At 48.2% G+C, this 20,229-nt stretch overlaps 1 protein-coding gene across 5 annotated transcripts; it reads left to right on the plus strand.

Annotated features, from left to right (window-relative positions):
* The first annotated feature begins 366 nt into the window (after nucleotides 1-366).
* LOC148813699 (semaphorin-4E) lies at nucleotides 367-19,985 on the plus strand. Of its 5 annotated transcripts, none has more exons than XM_088907475.1 (16): nucleotides 404-469; nucleotides 5,327-5,426; nucleotides 10,419-10,720; nucleotides 11,354-11,499; nucleotides 11,638-11,700; nucleotides 12,137-12,235; nucleotides 12,322-12,421; nucleotides 12,666-12,776; nucleotides 14,283-14,434; nucleotides 14,880-15,052; nucleotides 15,238-15,394; nucleotides 16,015-16,237; nucleotides 16,756-16,871; nucleotides 17,193-17,362; nucleotides 17,492-17,544; nucleotides 17,967-19,985. In XM_088907475.1, exons 3-16 carry the CDS (start codon nucleotides 10,612-10,614, stop codon nucleotides 18,731-18,733), a joined length of 2,439 nt encoding a protein of 812 aa, XP_088763601.1. In that variant the 5' UTR covers nucleotides 404-469; nucleotides 5,327-5,426; nucleotides 10,419-10,611; the 3' UTR covers nucleotides 18,734-19,985. The 5 variants fall into 5 exon arrangements, with proteins under 5 accessions (XP_088763598.1, XP_088763602.1, XP_088763601.1 ...); XM_088907474.1 differs by lacking the exon at nucleotides 404-469 and adding an exon at nucleotides 2,454-2,584; XM_088907472.1 differs by lacking the exon at nucleotides 5,327-5,426 and having other exon boundaries at nucleotides 367-469.
* Nucleotides 19,986-20,229: the final 244 nt, after the last annotated feature.

The raw sequence follows: 20,229 nt of genomic DNA on the forward strand, positions 1-20,229 counted from the left end.
CAACGGCTCCACTAGAGGGCGCGCCTGTAGCGGGGAGGCGAAGAGCCTGAGAAAGTCCCACAGACGAGGAAGAGCGGCGGTGAACCAGATTGCAGTCTGATATGTGTGATATGTTCATTTCATTAAACAACGACAGAGACCGTAAATAAGTTCAGATGCAGAAATAATAAAGTGAAACTCACTTTTAAAAGCCATTATCGTTGAAATGTAGTTTTTTTTTCAAATTTTAACTATTTTGTTTGACAATTTTAGACAATTGTTACAATTATTATTCGAACAGAAGTTGCTGGCCGTTGGTATTTCACGCGGGGCTCCCGCGAACCCCCCCCGCACCTGGGTCACGTGCCGCGCGTGCCCCAGCTGCCCGTGGCTCAGGTGCGGCGCGCGGAGGTGCGGCCGTTGCTGCCGAGGGACAGAAAGCGGCTCCTTCAGGCCCGACTCGGTTCCCGGCGAGTCGAAAGGAAGAAAGGTGAGTCTGTCGGGAAGACGAACCGGGTTTTCGGCTGGCGGGGCTGTCCTCACACCGCTGGCGAGTCGAGCGGGAAGTTTGGTTGTGATCGTCGCTGTTCCGGACAAACCGGCGCCCCGGTCCTGCCGCAGCCGGACCGGTCCAGAGATCCCGGTGCCGTGCGGCTGGCTGACAGGGGTAACTGCAGGGGTAACTGCAGGGGTAATTGCCCAGGTAACAGCGGGAGTAACTGCGGGGATAACTAGGGTAGCTGCTAGGGTCCCTGTGAGAGGGCGTCAGAGGGGAGACCCCTGGAGTGCAGCTTCTGTCGCCCCGCGATCTCGGCCTGGAGGACTGGCAGCAGTAATCGCTTCAGGGCTCTAATGCCCCTGAGGGTGAAGCTGATAATGGGGTGTGCGGGACCTGTAGAGGGTCGCGGAGTGCAGTGAGAGAGGTTCGGTTTGTGCACCAGCGTCCTTTTCTTTCACGCTGTCTGAAACGTTTTCGAAGACCTCTTTCCCTCCTGCCTGACAGTCTTATTTCTAGTAAGCCCGTGGTCTGTGACTGTGTAGAAATAATTCAGACAAAATCGAGTCCGAAAATAGCTGCTGTGTGTTGGGTTTCGCAGGCGGGACAGAGGACCGGGGTGCAGCCGAGCTGCAGCGAGTTGAACAGGGCAGCTGCTGCTGGTGTCTGGCAGGACTGTGTGGCGACTGGGGTCCACTGGGCTCACCGCTGGGGAGCCCTGCAGGCTGTGCTCTCTCCTGTCCATCAGCTCAGAACCGGGCATGGCGGGTCCGGCAGGGTTAGTCAGCGCCGTGCAGCCCGGGCCAGGCTTCAAACTGCGTGGAACTGGGGGCCGGGGCTGGAGGAGGCAGAGCGTCATGTGTTGTACAATCCCGAAGCAAAATTACATCGCTTCTAGCTAACAGGCCACTGAGGAAGGGCTCAGCTCGCTGGTTTCGTCATGATTATGGTTATTATCAGGTCAGTAAATCTGAAACCTAAGCTGAGCTCTGTTTGGAAATTAGTGCAAGATCTTGTGCCATATCCTCTTTTCGCGTTTTGCTTTGGAGCCTCATGTGTTTTTTTGCTCACTAAATTCCAGTCAGAGTTTAATGTACTAGAGTAAACTGCTTGTGTTGTAGTCTCCCAAGACCCCACCCACCCCACTCCGAAGAATGAAGTGAAAAAAAATGATTTCCCAAGAAAGAGAGAAGCCATGCTTTCAGGTTTTACCAGTTATAATGATAGGCAGCAGTGGTTTAAAAATGGTCATTTATATGTGATGACATAACTGCAATAACCTAACCAGTAAGCCCAAGCCCACCCTCTGTAGCCCCTCCGCGCTGCGGTGCTGTGCAGTTCCCCTGCTCTTGATGTGTTAAAGCCTCAAATTTAAAAGTTCTCAAAGTTCCCCTGCTCACTGTGATGTGTTAAAGCCTCAAAGAATGTTTGTTGTAAACACACTGTGCTTGTCACGCTACTAAGAAGGAGGTTCTCATGGGAGGGTGACATTAATGCTGTAGTTCTGTTTCTCTTCTCCGCTGGCTCCTGTCAAGACTTGTCGGCCTGTGTTGTCTGAGTCCTGCCGGCTCCTGCCCTGGGAGTGCCTGACTGCAGGGGTTAGGGCAAGAGGGCTGACTGTGCTCTTACAACAAGAGCTCAGACAGCCTCCAGAATTACTGAAGCCCCAGAAAACTAACGCACAGCACTGCGCTACCGTGCCTGGTCCTGGGACCTGAACGAAGGCAAGAGACCAGGACGTGTGTGTGCACCTGTGTGCAGGGAATCAACAGCTCACAGATGTGATCAGGAACCAGACTGTTCAGGTTCTTAAAGCTTTATTCTGACATCCGCAGGAGGTTAGTGCAAGGAAGTTAAAACCGCAGAGACGCAGAATACTCTTGCCCTTTAGTCTGAGTTCAGATCTGAGCAGCAGAGCCCTCAGCATGCTGCGGCTTGTTAAGATGTTTGGATTCGGCAGTCAGCACTGCAACACAATAATCAAGCCGGGACGAGACAGGAGCAGGCATTAGTTCTTCTGTATCCGATTGGAAGAGTTGTGTATGGATCCACACAGAATTACAAAGACAGGAAAAGACACCTTCACAGCACTGCAAACACGAGCTTCAGGTACGTGACTCGGAGCAAACACAGCAGGATTTCTGACAGAAGAGCCTGAGCTGATTCCAGAACAAACAGTAGTCAAACGGAATCTGGCAATGCAGAGTTAATAAAGACACTCAGCATAGTGTTGGTCTTGTCAGAGTTCAAATGTAACAGTAAAAGGTTGCTTCCATTTCTTAAAAAAAGCTTTGATACACTGACCTCAATCATTTGTTGACTGAACACCAAATAGACAGCCTTGGCTGCTTGACACATAGTCCAAAATATAATTATTAATGCTAAAAAGTAATAATTGATCATTTTGGAGGCTTTTATAGATCTCTACTAATACAGGAACATTAGAACCACTGTTCTTTCTTTCTTCTGCATTTTACAAGTTCACGGGTGATCCCAAAATCGGAGGACTTTAAAACGCTTTATAAGCTGCAAAGGAACTTTAGAAAGACTTAGACCAAATTCACTAGTGAGCAAACACCTGACTGGTTGAAGCTGATTTTCTTCTGTGAAGACGCGACTGGATGAGATCCTTCAGTCAGTACTCTGCTGTGCTGTTCCAGTCTCCTGCAGCAGGGCCGTCTCCTGCAGGACAGTGCTAATTCAGGACTCCTCTCCTCAGCACATCACCGTTGTTTATCTGTGTCCTGGATGTTTTCTGTTTCATTTGCACCCATACCTATATACCAAGCTTCTGCGTTTGTAAATACTCTATAACGACAGAAGAAAGGTTACAAACACAAGGAAGCCACTTGGTCCTTGTCACTCAATACTGGCTTTTTGATTCCTGGATCTCATCCAGCGAATTCTCTAGGAACCTGCTCCGAGAAGCCCTCTGTGTGAAGGAGTGCTGCCTGACTGCAATATTTAGGCTCTCCCTCTTGTGCCCTTGTTTCACTGATGCTTTTCAGAAAATGAAACGCTTCGCTGTTCTGTTGTAATAATCTCTGTGCGATTTAAGACAAGTTCCTTTAATCTGTCTGAGTCAAGCATTTCTGTGAGGTTAAGGATGAACTCTTGTGCCTCTCTTTAAGCTGATTCCTCAGTTGCAATATAAGCTTTTGATTGTGATGTCCAAAATTGTGTGGGTTTCTAAATGAGGTCTTGCCACCACGTTGTGTAATTTTAATAACTTGATTTACACTACTCATCTTATCTCTTGACATCCTATCCTCCTAGACAGGAAGAGAGAACAGTCAGATCTTGTAGCATTATTACATTTTGAGATTGGAAGGTTTTGCTGGTTAAAAAAACAAGCTGCGCCAGCCCTGGCCCCCTGCTCAAGAGCAGCAGTTATTTTCCAGTGTAGGAAGGACAAGGGGGAGCCAGGGGTTAGATCTCTCCCAGCTCCAGCATCCTGTGGACCCACCCTGACGCCTTTCAGAAAAAAACACTGTTTTTCTTTTTTAACTGCTGCACAGGGTCTCTGCAGTCTGCTGTCGAGTGTCAGGGGTTTGGGGAATTTCTGGATGAGCTGTGCTGCACACAATACAAAGCCATAATTCTCAGAGCAGTGGTCATTGTAATTTGCAGAGCTTGTTCGGTGCCCTCAAAAACACCCAAAGATTTCTGAGTTACAGCAGTGCTTTTCCAGGGAGTAGCGATGTGTTTGTTTTCGCCACATGTGCTAGTAGCCCACAGCATGTAAAAGACTTGAGGTAACAGAGTCCTCCCAGATGAATCAGCAAGCGCACAGCCTCTGTGAGTCATCACTAGGACAGAAGGGTTTCGCAACATCAGATCGACAGCTTCTTGTTTATTGATTTTCAGATGCATCTTCCATCATGGAAAGCCCTGTATGAAATGGGAAAATGTTGTTCTTCACAATATCTAGGCTCCATCGAGGAATGTCTGGGTGAAATTTTGGATTCACTGAGCTACTAGTCTACCAAGTGCGTGAGATGGGCAGGATGACTGCCTCTCATTAGCAGCCTGTCTTATGTTCTTCTCTTGATCCATTCAGTCGGTACTGAAACAAAAATAACGCAACAGAAACTCGTTAAAAAACAAAAGACTGCCCCACTGTATAAGGGAAGGAAGTCATTATTGTGAATGGCTGTTGAAAGGAAAGTCTCAGTCGCGTCTCACTGCTGAATGAATCAATTCTGTGTTGTTCTGGACCTGCGCTTACTGCTTAGCACAGACGCGGCTATGTATGGAGCTATTATTAACTTATGAATAATTGAAATTTGACTTTGCTTCCAACCAAATTTGTATTTGTGTTTCAGGAGACCTATAGGCTGAAGTGTTTTCTCAGAGCACTTTCTGTCACGGCTCTAGGTGGCATAGGAGGTGTCTTCAATCTGAAGGAGTCTGTGCAATTAGAGCTGTTTAATTCAGTAAAGCTGAACTCACTCACACTCACTTGCTTTTCGCTACATTTTCCATCTCTGTCCCGGTTGGCGATGGGGGCCTGAATCTGAGCCAGCATATTATGGGAGGTACAGATCTTCTTCTAGGTTATTTTAGGCTCAGACTCGGAGCATTACTACCAGACTGGTCTTTGTCAGATCACAGATGCTAAACAGTGTGGATGCAAAGCAGCAGTAATAAAAGCAGGTGGTACTGTATATATCTGTGTTTACGGTGGATATGAGCAATAAGCAAATTGTATTGCCGATCTGAAAGTGAGGAAGATATTACAGTGTTGGAGAGACTGAAGGGGTGTGCAGAGGTCCCAGGTGCTGTCTATACAGGTGTTTCTTGAGCAGATGGCTGAAGGCGATCGGGTACTGAGCAGCCCTTGTGGATCAGTTCATTCCAGAGCGTGGAGAGAGAGGACAGTAGGGGACCCAGACCAGAGCCTTGGGGACACCTGAGGAAAGGACAGAGCTCCATACTGCAGATCAGCGAGGTAGGAAGAGAAGCAGGAGACCCTGACCCTGAAGGGTACCGGCTGTTGACAGGAGAATGCAGAGGTCCACAGTGTGCCAGGTAGCAGAGGGACAGAGGAGAGGGAGATTCGACGGTACACTCTCCTCTACTATCTGTCACTTTGATCCCTCGTTTGAAAAACTCTTCTCAGCTGCGTTTTGTTGCTGTGTGTGAATGAGGTCAGACAGCCTGTTGAGACACCCGTCCGAGGCAGGAGCTCCCCAGGTGCTCCCTGGCGGCCGCTGTGCACCGCCACTGCATCACAGCTGTGCTCACCAGGCTGTCAACCGATAGCCCTTCTTGCCAGCTTCATCCCTGCTGCCTTTGTCTGAGCGCTTGTATCGGGTTCCCCTGTTCACTGTTTACTCTGGGTGGGCACAAAGATTTCTTTGTTACTCTTTTTGCATGATGGGTTAGACCTAGAAATGAAGGACAAGACCTTTGAATTATTTTACTTCCAATCAGATTGCCTGTACTGTACTTCTGAAAACTGTGCAGGGTTCTGGAGGGAAGCACATGTGCTCCTTCAAGTCGGCTTTCTGTACTGTTCAGCATATGCAAGTTTATACACAGTGTTTTGTTTCACATATAAGGCCCCTCTGACAGAAAGAGCTTGGTTATAATGCTGTAAATTGTTAAATGTGTGCGTTTTGATACCGCATACCTTCAGGGTGGAAAGCAATTGTAGTGAATAAAGAACTAGACTAAAGTTTTTTTTTGCAATTTTCACTGTTGCAACTGTTTCTGTAAGCTCAATTATTCTTGCATTTATCAAAGTTTAAGTCCTGCAGCAAAATAGACAACAGGCACTGCTATCCGAGTCAGTGATGAACTCTCCTGCTGTCTGTACTGGGCTGCGCTCTGTAAGCCTACTGGAGCAGACAGCAGTAAACCAGAGTGCTGGCCGGGCCTGCAGCCTGACTGAGATTCTGGAAAATGTTACTAAACAGGGCTTAATAATGCTCTGTTTAAGTAAGGTTAAGAAGTTAGGTTAATGAGCAATCAATTAATAACTTGCATGGTATTCCAGAGTACTTCTAGATTGTGTTGTTATAATGCATGTGAAGCACTGCTCTAGGCAAATTAGAGCACTTCGCATGCAGCGTGTGCTGTATCTCTTATCAGTGGTAAGCATGTCAACATCGATATGAATCGGTTTTCAAGAGCAAAACTTCCTGCTGGTACTGTTCTGAGTGAATGGTTATTTATTAACCCAGAGCTCAGCACTGAGAGCTGTTGTGTGAGCCGCTCAGTGGGAAAGGAGTGGATGAGTGGGGCTGGGTTAGCACTGGCTTCAAACTGTCAGGATTTCCTTTAACAGGAAGGGCACATACCTTTAAATCAATACTTGATAACTGCGCATGTACCAGAAATGTGACAAGTGTTTCTTTGAAAAATGCTTGTTTAACATTTATAGTCCAATTTGACTTCATTAGACAACAGCCTGACCTTCTTCATGGGACTGGGATTGTGACACCATGACAGAACTCTGTTGAAGAGGCTGCACATTGTTATTAACTCAGGTACAGATTTTGGTGACCTATTGAAAAAGCAGTCCACTGTTCACCTATTGGAGGCTGTAGTTTGTTAATATTTTCCTAATTGCCTTATGTTAATACAGTTCTTTGTTGAATGTTTGTGGCCTGCAGTAAAGATGTGAAGGTTGCTACTAAGAAGAGAAGGAACAGTTATGGTAATATTGTTGTTTACCTTAATCTGTGTCAACAGAAGTTCGGTCATATTTCATTTCTATTGTTTTATTTCTTGGCATTCACGTTACATTTCCAACATTTTTGTGATCCCTCATTATCATTATATTTTATTCTGCTCATCTGTATTGTTTCCTTTGTACTTTCACACAGTAGAAAACATTGTAAATACTCTCTTACCCTAACTTAGCTTTTATTCTTGATGAAAGTGTCATCAAAGCAGTAGGTGTGAGCAGTCCAGAGTCCATAGTGCCGGCTGTCTGTTCATGCTGTCATTGGGTTTAGTCACAGCCTCCGTCCTGCAGGGTTCCTGTGCTCTGTATCAGTTCATCCTGAGACATCACAGCACCATCTGGCCAGAACAATCACATCATTGCAATTTGTTTTTTTTTTATTATAAAATGATTTTCTATTCTTTATGTTTGGAAACTCTTGCACACAATAACTGACTTGCAGTGACATTAAGGTTATAAGCTTCACCATACTGTAGCTCTTGCTCCACGGAGATAAACTCTTGCATAGCTTTGTGTGAAATCATTTGGGTGGATTTCCTGTGTCCATTTCTAAACTAAATAGCATTTATAATTTTTTTCTGCTATGTTTCTGCTCACTTCTGTCCATTTTATTAGCAGCCTCATCTGGAAGTCATGACAAATGCACATTTTCCAGATGATCCTCAACAAACATTAACAGTCAAAGGGCATTCCTGTCCAGGAGGTGGACGTTTCATTCTTGCTGTGTATCGATGCGTTCTCAGTTTTATAGTGCAATTTCCCAGCCTCTCCTTTTGAGTACAGGTATTACTTTTTTCTTTCAGAATGGACAGTTTCTGTTACTGTGGGTAAAAGTAAAACTTAAATTTGCGCCCTAGAGCAGTGTAAATGCTAAAGAATTCTCATTTCATTTTAACATTGAATCTGAAATGAATTAAAGTTATTTGGGTTTCTCCTGTGTTATGTTTTGAGTGCAGCAGAACAATTAGTGGTCACATGATGCTCTTGTAAATAGTAGTTACAACCCCATTTCCCACAAAATGAAGGTTTGGGAAAAGGAAAAGATCCTTTCAAGGAGCAGAAATACATAGACAGTAGTTCAAGGTGAAAAGGTAATCAAAAGAAAAAATGTATTCAGCGCTGGGAAGAACCTGTCTAACAGTCACCTTAGGATGTTTCTCAACAGACAGGATATTTCAAAGCACGTTTATTTAAACCAGTTTGTAATGGAGCAGAAAATCCATGATATGGTTTACTGTAAAACTTAGTTTTCATCTTTAACTCTTCTTGCTTGTTGCTAGACTACCACCCTAAGCTGACCCTTAGTTGAAGCCCAATTCCTATTGTACATATAAAAAAGAAAGCAAAAACAACCTATGATTACTTTTGCTCATGCAAATTTGAGTTTATGAATGTCATTTGATATTATTTCGCTAATGCATAGATACATTTCCAATACTTCAGTGCCCTCTACCAGTCCATTCACTACAAGTCCCATGTGCTTGTCATGAGCAACTCGGCAGCTCGTTTACCACAGGCCTGAGTCTGAGTCACTTGGCTTTTGTTCATCAAATATGCTGAAGAAAAGATTCCTGGCCAAATAATAAAAGAACACTCCAAATGGGCTGAGTTACCACAGGGTCTTAGGGGGTTCATTCAAGCTGTTTTCTGAGCCTCTCTGGTCCCTTGATTAATGGACCACGTTATTTCTGTCCAAGTCGATGGTATATTTTTGATTAGCTTTTCTTCTTGCCCCTGAGCACCTGGTAACTCTGCAGAGGACCTTGTTTGAAGGGCAAGCCAAGGGTGACTGTCGTAGCCGGGCGCAGGAGAGAGTGAAGGCTGGACAGTCTGACTGACTGACTGTGGGGCGTCACGCAGAACTCCACTGCATGACAGCAGAACACCTGAGACCGCCTGTATCTGCCCTAAGTGGCTGCGCACAGCCCCAGGCCCCAGCGTGCTCAGGCTTGTTTATTTGTTGTGTTGTAATTCAGAACACAGAACCGGCCCGTCAGGCTGCTGCCTTGCTTTCCCCCAGTTAGAGTGGGGGTTGCTGTTCAGACGAGTGCTGTTGCGTTAGCCTTATTGAGTTGGAAAGGAAATGCGAGTAAATATTTCTATTGTTCCAGCTCCTTGGTTGTTATGTGAATGTTGTTTTTTTAAAATGTTTTGTCTCTGGAAGGTGGTCCCTCTGAAGACTGACACTCTTCCTCAGTGGCTGCAGGGGCAGCAGGCAGGGAGCAGGAGTGGAGGGCTTTAGAATTAGACACCGCGTGCTGCTTGTGTGCCGAGCCTGTGTCCGTGCCAGTGCTGATACGCGGGACATTGCTCTGTCCCTACAGGGGAGCGTGTCTCAGCCTGTATGTTTCTCTCGCAAACTAAACAAGCTCAGCTGCTTCACAGAAAGGAAAACAATGACAGAACAAGTGTTGCAGAGGGTAGGAGGATCCTGAGTGAGGCAGGCTGTGGGTGGTGGCCAGCTGACTGGAGGCTGCAGATGGCCCTGCGTGTAGAACTTGAATTGCAAAGTGAGCAAAGTGCTCGAGGACGCCTTTCCCAGCGGTCGGGGTGTGGAGACTGCTGCCCTTCTAGTTAATTAACTTCATGCGTCTGTTGATTAGAACTACATATCGGAATTCATGTTGTTATTGTTTTCTAGGCAAGCGCACTGTGCTCTGCATGAACAGGACTTGACAGCTCTGTCTGCATAATTACACCATTGTCCTTGCTCCAGTCGTAAAAGCACTCCGGAGAGGATTATTAAAGCCTGTTTCTCTGTTTGTCTACCCTCAACCCGTACATGAGACCCGTCACCACACTTTTACACACCCTCTCCTCACATTGAAATACTCTGTACTCGGGCTCTTCTGTTGTCATTTGAGAGACGCTCAGCACTCTGTGAGTGTTGGAAGAGATAACGGGGCTGGAAGGATTAAAATAGTTAAGCTGCTTGCTGAGTGACTCGGTTTGGTTTGAGTTCTTTAATCTTACCTGTTAGGATTCCTGTGTGAAATCGGACGAGCTGAGACTGCGTGCCAATCCACCTGAACACTGTGGTGTGTGACCTGACCCAACGCTGTGTAACAGCCAGGGAAGGTGCTCGACTGCCGAGCCATGAGGGTCTAGTCGGGGAGAGTTAAACATATTCTATCATTGAACTAATCTGTTGTTGGAGTTATATTATTAATGACCAATACTTAATTATAAATATAGCCCAGTTCTAGGGGCATGGAATCTTGAGGATGTTTTTCCTTCTGTTTTTTCCAGGGATGGCTGCGGGGGGCGTGATGTAGACTCTCCCCTTTATGAGGGTGTCTTGTCTGGGCTCCCATACCGGCCACATCTGCAAGCATCTGTGTTGCAGATAAAAGCTATGCTGGGATCAGATTCCAAGACCAGTGGAGAAACGAAAACCAGCCCCCTCTCCCTGTGAGCCTGCTCCTGGGGCAAAGCCTGCGGAATGAGTCCCCCTGCAGGCCTGCAGCCCCTGCTCTGTCTACTGTGCCTTCTGGCACAGGACACGGCAAGCTCTCCCCACTGCATCCCACGGAAGAGCGTCCCGTACCACAGTAGGTTGGCCCTCACCGTCCCCCCTCCTCCTCCACTATTCTCTAAGACTGCTCTACCACCTTACTCACAGCATGAACAGAAGAGCCAGCTACAACAGGTCTTCAGCACTATCAGTAAATTGGGTAAAATTAGGTCTTCAGGTTGTGTGTGCCAACGTGCTCAGGCTACTGTTTCACTCATTCTCTCTCTCTCCCTCTGGTACCAGTCTGTCTGTTGCTGTGCTGTCTGTGTGTCTTTGTCCTCTAGTCCGAGTCTCATGGAAAGACAGAAGTGTTTGAATTTCAGTCTGTCCTGATCTCCCCAAACCGGCAGCCTTCCAGCCACAGGCGCAGATCCTTAGCCACAGAGCCACCGCTCCGCCCCAACAGAGCCACCGCACCTTTATCTTGCAAATGTTCTGTCTTTAGAAGGCCAGTCTGCCTAAAAAACAAACATACAAGTGCTGACCTGACCCGTCAACAAGAGTAATATCTGTTCAGGACAGGAGAGTAGACCGGGACACCTAGGTATCTTACTATATTTTTAAGAGACCAACAGAAGTTTTTCAGAAAATCATTCATTTTCTGACTTTGCTAAGTTTACTTAATCTGATTCTGTGCCGCTGCTGCGCCCTGTGTCGTTCTGGCTGGCAGATGGAAATATAAAGCTGTTCAGAGAGGAGGGCATCTCCAACTACACCACCATGCTGCTGCGGGAGGACTTGGGCCTGCTGATCGTCGGGGCCAGAGAGGCCATCTACGCCCTGGACATGGGTGACATCTTCAGCAAGAAGTCCAATGTAAGAGCAGGTTGCTCAGGTTAAACTAGGTTTCCCATTGACTGTGAGCACCTTGGTGTTGATTATACAACACAAACAACACATTCGGAGCACCTGTGAGCATGTGTTTCAGGGATCCGATGTGCCTTTGTGTTTCAGGTGACCTGGCAGGTTATTTCAGATAAGCAGAGAGATTGCGTGAATAAAGGAAAAGATGCAGAGGTGAGTTATTTCCAAAGTGAAGGGGGGGGGTCCAATTGGGTGTTTTGAACAGAAAGCTGGGTCCCGACTTCCAGTTAAGGTGCAGGACTTGCTAATCTGTCAAAGCCTCAGAATTAGCTGGCTGCTGCCAAGCCTGCACAGGTAGTGGTGCAAAGCTGGAGGAGAGCTGCTGGGGTTGGGTGGGCTTGATCGGCCGGGACAGCAGACTGTTCAGTGACCCTGCTCACATGAGCCTCCATTGCTGTTGTCAGGTAGGTAGCTAGCCCTCCATTGTTCGATGCTGACTGTGCTGTTGGTGCTGTTGGGCCTATGAAAACATTTCTGTGGATGAATGCTTGTTCTGTGTCCGGTTGTTGGGTTAGATGTAGCCACAGTAACTTTACACCACAGGACTTCTGTTCATGTTTTTAAACGCTAGCTTCTCATGCCTTTCCAGACAGAGTGTCGGAACTATATCCGGACACTCCACAAAATTGATGATGACAACATGTACGTGTGTGGCACAGACGCCTTCAGCCCCACCTGTGACGTCTTGGTGAGTGTGGTTTAGCCTTCAGTATTGCTCAGCTGCCTGCTGTGTTCCCCTGCAGCTGCTCCTGGAATTGTATTTTGTTTTCACAGGTTTATAGGGATGGAAAGCTGCAGCTGAAAAATAAAAAGGAGGAGGGGAAGGGGAAGTGTCCCTTCGATCCGTTCCAGCGATACTCGTCTGTCATGGTCGGTATGTACACCAGCACACTGTCTCATGGGGTGTGGAGAGAAGAGACTGGGAGATACATCCAGCATGCTTCTTCCTGGGCATTTTTGCAAGCACTGTTTCCGATCTTATTCATTTTTCATTAAAATACATGAGCGCCTTACAACAACAGTAGTGGGTGTCAGGAATAAGCTGTTGAAAACTGTTCCCTGGAACCCTTCTATCCAATCAAACCTGGTCTCCCTCACTCCCTTCCTCTCTCTTCCAGACGGAGACCTGTACTGCGCCACCGCCATCAACTTCCTGGGCTCGGAGCCCGCGGTCCTGCGCAGCTCCCCCAGCGCCCTGAGGACCGAGTTCAAGAGCTCTTGGCTGAACGGTGAGGTTCGCACTGCAGGTCGTGACAGAATCAACTAGCCTGTTGCAATCAAACGTTCAAATATCCATCCGCCTCTAACTGTCCCTTCCATTCGGAGTCAAGGGGGATCTCGGCAGGCAGCTTGCATGAGGCAGGACCTACCCTGGATGGGACACCAAATCAATCAAGGTTTATTTATCAAATGCACAACAATACGGCGTGCAGCAGTAGTTACTGGCAATGAAATTTATTTTTCTGCAAGCTCACAAAAATCACAAGAATCACAAAAACCACAAAAACACAAAAATCACAAAACTGAGGTTACATTTTTTAAAATTGAATAAAACTCAATATGAGTAGAGCTGTTATGTGTCCATGGTGTATGCAATATATACATGTAGTGCAGTTATGCTGAATACAGTGAAAACTGTGTGTCCATGTAGCCATTACAGGTGATTTGCTGAAGGAGCTGCGGGTTGGCTATTTAGCAGTCTTATTGCCTGGAGGTAGAAGCTGTTCCGTAGTCTGTTGGACTTGGACCGAATGCTTTGGTACCGTTTACCGGACGGTAGGAGGGAAAACAGTTTGTGACTGGGATGACTGGGGTCCTTGAGAATGGACCTGGCCTTTTTCAGACATCTAGCTGAGTAGATCTCCTGGATGCTTGGTAGCTCACAGCTGGTGATAAGCTGCGCTGACTTCACCACCCTCTGCAGTACTTTGCGATCCCGGGCGGAGCAGTTCCCATACCAGGCAGTGATGCAACCAGTCAGGATGCCAGTCCATCAAGGGGAACAGACTGACACAGATACACAGGCACACTCACACTAGCACCAGCTTTCCCAGAAGCCAGTTAACCCACCATTATTTTTGGACTGTGGGAGAAAACCATAGCACCCGGAGGAAACCCACATGTACATAGGAAGAACATGCAAACTCCACACAGACAGAACACCCAGATCTGGAATTGACCCTGGGTCCCAGTGCCGTGAGGGAGTAGTGCTAGCAATTGTGCAACCGTGTCACCTGCATTCAAATACATACTTTCTATACATGGATTTCTTTGATGATGGTGTATAACAGTGTTGTCCCTTTTTGTGCTGCCACAAATGGTTTTGTTTCTCTTGCCACCTGTTTCAGTGCCTGTCAAACATTGTGGGTATGTGCAGGGAGGACAGGAATATTATTACAGGATGAAAAGATTACAGGCAGCCATAGGCTTGATTTGATGTATATAGATGACCTTTTCCTGGAGAGCGCCTCGTCTTTACAGTCAGCACTGACTGAGGCAGGATCAGACTCACTGTACTGGGGTATAAGTAAAGTGTGCTCTTACCCATCAGTAGAAAAATACATTTGCAGTGGACCTCTTGTCTGGCTAGGACGTTTTGATTAATATACTGGTATTGATTATTACATGATGGTGGTTACACTTGTCTTAGATGATAAGGTGCCCAGTGTCGAGAATAATCATGATAGTTAGTCATTGCTTTTCCTGCTGGTTAATGCGGCTCTATGTGGTGTCAGAGCCCAACTTCGTGTACATGGACGTGGTCCCGGAGAGCCGTGGGAACGCCGAGGGGGATGACGACAAGGTGTACCTGTTCTTCAGCGAGAGCGCGGTGGAATACGATTTCTTCAGCAAGCTCCCGGTGTCGCGCGTCGCCCGTGTCTGCAAGGTGCGTCCACACCGCCCTGCTCCTGCGCCCGATCCCAACCTCTTCTCCTCCAGGGCCAGCCGCTTACAAGCTGCTTACCAAAAGACTGGGGGTTCATGTTGACAGCATTTCTAACGACGTGACACAGCAATAAAAAAGGTAAACAAATATTATATAGTGCAGAATTTAAATCGAGGGATGTTACAGGGAGAAAGAAGTGCAGCTATCAGCTTGCTTTGATGTATATAGATGACCTTTTCCCTGTGAGTGCCTTGTCTTTACAGTCAGCACTGACTGAGGCAGGATCAGACTCACTGTACTGGGGTATAGTGAACAGTCTGAAGTTGTGCTGCAAGAAGAGAAAGTGAATTGCACAACTTATTAGTGAGTGTTGGTTTTGGTCTCCTGTTCTGGTGCGCTGCGCGGTGCTGCAGGGCTCTGTCTGTGAGAGCTGTGTTGTGCGCAGGGGGACCTGGGTGGCCAGCGCACCCTGCAGAAGAAGTGGACGTCCTTCCTGAAGGCGCGGCTGGACTGCTCCGCCCCCGGGCACAGCCTGCCCTTCGTCGTGCAGGACGTCTTCCTGCTGCACTCCGCCGACTGGAGAGAGAGCATATTCTACGCCGTCTTCGTCCCACAATCGTACGTGCTGCCCGGGACAGGGCTCCCGGCTCCTCCCGCCGCGTCACCTCTGGGTGTCTCAGTCTGTGTCTGTGTGAGACATGCGCCTCGTTGCGCAGAACGTTTCTGACCAGAACTGGTTATCGACAGCATGTGTCACGAGTGCAGCGCGTGTGAAGAGTTTTCTGTTCGCTCATGCCTGGCAGGGGCCTGCTGGATGTCTCAGCGGTGTGTGCGTACCGTGTGGCGGACGTCAGCCAGGTGTTCTCTCACGGGAAGTACAAGACGCCGGTCACCGTGGAGTCCTCCCACGTCAAGTGGGTGATGTACAGCGGGGAGGTGCCTGTCCCTCGGCCCGGCGCTGTGAGTGTCGCTGGACTGCGAGACTGCAGACACAAGTTGCATGCCTCTCAGTGCCCTATTTATAATATAAAGACCTGGGGTCATCAATCTGAGCTAACCCTTAATTAATATAACATAACATCATTTTATTAGCCTTATACAAATTCTTGCATTTGGAATTCGTCTTTTTGCATACCCCAGCTTGCTCTCCATGAGACACACAGACAGGGAGAGAAGCTGGGGGTCGAAGCGCAGGGTCAGCACAATGGTACAGCGCCCCTGGAGCAGTTGAGATTAAGGGCCTTGCTCAGGGGCCCAACAGAGTAGGATTCCTCTGCCGGCCGCGGGATTTGAACCTGCAACCTTCCAACCACAGGCGCAGATCCTTAGCCACAGAGCCACTGCTCCGCCCCATTATTGAAGTGGTGTTTTTAGGTCCGGGGTTTATTAAGTAATTAAGGATAAATTCAGTAATTGATTGGAAGGTTTCACTGTCTCAAATCACCTGCAATGGTGCACACATATACGGTATGTTAGAACCAGTGCTGAGCTGCATGAGCAGGTCTGGGTGTGTGGGATGTGCGCTGCAGTGCCAGTGCCTTGCAGTGGTATCACTGTAATGTTCTCGATTCGTGCTGCAGTGCATCAACAACGCTACGCGGGCGATGGGCATGCAGCAGTCCCTCGACCTGCCGGACAAGACTCTGCAGTTCATCCGCGACCGGCCACTGATGGACGACGCCGTGGTGCCTCTGGGTGGGCAGCCACAGCTGGTGAAGAAGGGTGCCCAGCTCACCCGTATCGCGGTGGACAGGGTGACCGTGCTGGACGGCCGGAGCTACCACGTCATGTTCATAGGCACAGGTCCGTGCGGTCAGCAAGCCAGCACATCCTTCTCCTACCTGTAGCACACCTAACCCAGACTCTCACTGCAGCATACACCGCAGCGCGGGGGTCACTGAGAGGTCAGTAGGCAAGGCTCCCCTGCAGCTGCACACAGACCAGGTCCTGTTTGCATAAAAACAAAGAGGAGTGTCATGTTAACACCAGCAGCGCTGTGCAGCTCCACGCTGCCATCGGCTCTCACAAGGAAGTGCTGGATTTCTGGAGACTGTACTGAAGGCAACACAAACTGGGTGAATTTGTCAGAGATTCTTTAAAAAAGTCACTCCAAGAAAATTCCATAGCAGATCTGTCCAATTTCCTGTAGATCATGCAAGGTAGTGCACAGTATCAGAAACTTATTAATAAGTGAGATGCAACAACAGATTAGGGTTGATTAGGGAAGAGCCTTGTTTCAGAAATAGTGCCTGTGATAGAGACCTGGCCTTCCAGCGAGTTTTGTTAGCTTGTGTCTGAAACTGTGGCCCTTGTCTCTCTAGTGAACGGGTACCTGCAGAAAGCAGTGAATTTCGATGGCGAAATGTTCATCATCGAGGAGGTGCAGCTCTTCCACCCACCCGAGCCCATCAAGACGATGCGGCTGTCGGCCCCAAAGGTAGCGCCAGGCTTTATGCTCCCGAGCTGGGGTTTAAGGGGTAATAACTGAGAACCAGCTTCAGCTTCACCCAGCTGCGGATCACCCGATCAGTGATGTGCTGAGCACCTGGAGAAGCACCTTCATCTCATGTGTAACAGTTTTCTGTTCTTGTGATTTTTTTCCCACGTTTTTATCCGTTTCTGTCTCGATGGCAGAGCGCTCTTCCTGGGGGCTCAAGAGAAAGAGCTAGCAGGGCTTGGTTTGCTCACGATGGGCAGTTGAGCTGGAGCAGGTGTGATGAGAACGAAGGAAGAGATCCTGTGTGTCTGTGATCTGCAGGGGCAGCTGTACGTGGGCTCAGAGTCAGGTGTAGTCCAGGTTCCGTTGTCAGTCTGCAGCCGCTATGAGACGTGTCTCGACTGTGTCCTCGCCCGAGACCCCTACTGCGCCTGGGACCGGCGCGCTGCGCTCTGTACCGCCATCCCGCGCTCTGCCACTGCTAGCCACACGTGCGTATGCCTGCTCTGTGCTCCGCAAGGAGCTGGGAGAAACGGAGTGCTCCTTCACTCTGAATCTGCTGCCCTGGGCTCCGGCCATGTGCAGCTGTTTCACCCTCTGTGTCATTCTCTCTCCTGCAGGGACCTAATCCAGAGCGTCAGAGATGGAGACGCCTCTCGATGCCCAAAGTCGGGTATGTATGCGTCTGCGGATTTCACTTAGAAATAGTGTGTATTCCACCTTTAGCAGTTATAAAGTAGTTTGCACAAAGCCAAGCGTCATTATTCCTTTCTCAGGTCAGCACAGCAGACAATGTGTGTTAATGTGTTAGATGTTCTTCAAAGATATTCAGGAATTGACTGATTTATAGAACTGGGCTTGGCAGAATTTAATCTAAATTGGTAAATATTTTTTACCCTTGATTTTTAAAGACTGAAATTATTTACAGTTAATTGGTAAAATCACCTGGTGTGTAAAACAAATGATAAAAATGATTATATCATTGTGAAATTTCTCTATGGGCTTAGTCTCCTTGAAAAGTCCAAGGCCAGAGTACAGTGCAGGAGGACAGTAAAGACAGGACTGATCAATGCTGTCTGTCTGCTGGTGCTTCAGGAGCGGTCAGACTAGAAAACTGCACGCTGATTCCCGGGAACAACATCAAGCTCCAGTGCCAGCCCGTGTCCAACCTGGCGGAGGTCGAGTGGCGCTTCCAGGACCGACTCATCCCCAACTCCGACAGCAAGTACTACATCTACAGTGACGGCATGCTGATCTTCAACGCCTCGGCTGCGGACGCCGGCGACTACACCTGCCAGTCCGTGGAGCAGGTCAATGGCCGCCAGTACCCGCTCACCATGGCCGTGTACAAGCTGCTGCCGCGGCGGGACACCGACGAGCTCAGCCCTCTCACCACGCCTGCGGGGAGCTACCTGCCCAAAGACAGCCGCATCTTGAACAACAGCCAGTCTGCGTCCCAGGACCCCGACCTCCCCCTCCCGCGCGTGAGGGAGCAGACCCTGGTGGCCCTGCAGGTCGCCGTGGCCCTGCTGACCACCCTGCTGGCTGCCCTGCTGATGTGGAACCTGTACAGAGGCCACATCTCCATGCAGTGCTGCAGGGGAGCGGCGCAGGGGCGAGCGAAGAGCTCCCTGAGGCCCAGACAGCTGTCAGGCGGCCAGGTGGATTCCACAGCACACCAGGTGCCCTTCACACCCAAGGGGCTTCCCGAGGCCACGGCCCTGGTCCAGGGCTACAACAACACCAACAACAACCATGGCCGAGCTGCTGTCGCCACGAACGGCGCCTCCACCCGTCCGCCTACCGTGCTCCTGTCAACCCTGGACGACCTGAAGTTCATCGATGACGAGTCTGAAATCTGACAGAGCCAAGAGACAGAGTCCTTACTTCTCAATGTGCTGCTTTAGAAACGGAGGCAGCTGATTTTTAAAAACGTTTATTGTATATGCGTGTACAGCCTTTACAGGACTATCGCTGAGCAGCAGTGACATCCAGCTCTCGTTGCCTTGCTGTGCAAAGGGTAGGTGAACTCCACTCTGTTTCACTGGTCACTAGGCCACTTTCAGACAAATCATTTTCGATTAGCAAGGCAGTAGAGGCTGCGATACAGTAAAAAGTGACTCGTGCAGTTAGAGGGAGTGTGTCAGGACAGAGCAGTCTGAGTGCCAGCTGCTGGGGCTGGAAATCACTCTGTAGGCCAACGGAGGCTGAACCTGCTCTGGACTAGTGCACAGCGGTTACCCACCCCTGCTATATGTAGCTGCAGGCTCTTGTAAAGAAGCTGACAAACTGGTTTCCTCAGTGGATTAACCGATATAACCAGCTGTAAAGTGAAAAATAATCTTTTCTTCGTTACAGTGTTTCCAAAATCTCTGGCGTGTTCTAGTACAAGGTAAAGCCAGGAGCAGATAAGGCTCCTGTCCTGTGGACATCTGGTCTGTGTCCTTCAGTCAAGCCAGACTGAAAGCATTTAAAGGTATACTGTACTTGGCAAGTTTACAGTGCTATAAAAATGTATTTATTAAGGTCCCTTTTCAAGGTTCCGTTGGTAAAGCTTCAGATTTTGAAATGTTTTTACGGTTTATGTGAATTGCTACAGTGGAGCTGTGGCTCACTGTGGAGGGCAGCTCCGGAGCCCCTCTCTGGCCAGGGCAGTGCCGTGTCTCTTAGTGAGCGGAGTGGTAAGCACACAGACTCCAGAGGAGCAGCAAGGGCTGGGCTCCTCTCTATAGCGGGGCGGTCCTGAGAACTTCACAAAGAGTGCTGAACAACAGTATTATAAAATGAGGACAGCAAGTCGACTTATTTTTTTCAGAAACATTTTTTTGATTCAAGTATTACATTGTTTTTTTTAAATATTTTTCTGAGTCCATTTTTTTTATAATTCATACCTGCTTAACTCTCCTCACAGTGTGACAATTAGTCTGATTTGCTACACTGCATGTATTGTTTCAATACTTTTCTGCCAGAGTATCAATTCTTTTACAAGGGTCACGGGGTTTAAAGAATGTATAAATACTCAGATTCCTGATGTCATTTTAAACATTACTTTACGTTTTGCTGTGGATCGGTTATTTTTCTTCCTTACTCATTAATAAACGTTCAAGACTGTAACAGATTTTACTCCTGGATGTTTTTATGCAGCACTTGTGCAAGTACTATTCTGTGCTGCCAGGAATGGGGAACCACAGCCTGCAGTCAAAGCCTTTATTTCCGCAGTGTGCCTCTCCTCTGTGCTGTTCCAGGAGCAGCCAGTAGAAGTCACCTTTCACTCAGACATTCACAATCCACCGCCCTCTGGCTCACCAGGTGGTAGTACCTATTACCTGATAGTCAGCTAGAACATACCTATTTCATA

This window comes from Atractosteus spatula, chromosome 28 (assembly GCF_055471065.1).
Source record: "Atractosteus spatula isolate fAtrSpa1 chromosome 28, fAtrSpa1.hap1, whole genome shotgun sequence".
NCBI lineage: Eukaryota > Metazoa > Chordata > Actinopteri > Semionotiformes > Lepisosteidae > Atractosteus > Atractosteus spatula.

Coding starts and splice junctions, on each gene's coding strand:
- LOC148813699 (XM_088907472.1), top strand. CDS start 10,612: ATGAGTCCCCCTGCAGGCCTGCAGCCCCTGCTCTGTCTACTGTGCCTT. Junction 11,500..11,637: donor TCTTCAGCAAGAAGTCCAAT/GTAAGAGCAGGT, acceptor TTTGTGTTTCAG/GTGACCTGGCAGGTTATTTC. Junction 16,238..16,755: donor CGTCATGTTCATAGGCACAG/GTCCGTGCGGTC, acceptor TTGTCTCTCTAG/TGAACGGGTACCTGCAGAAA.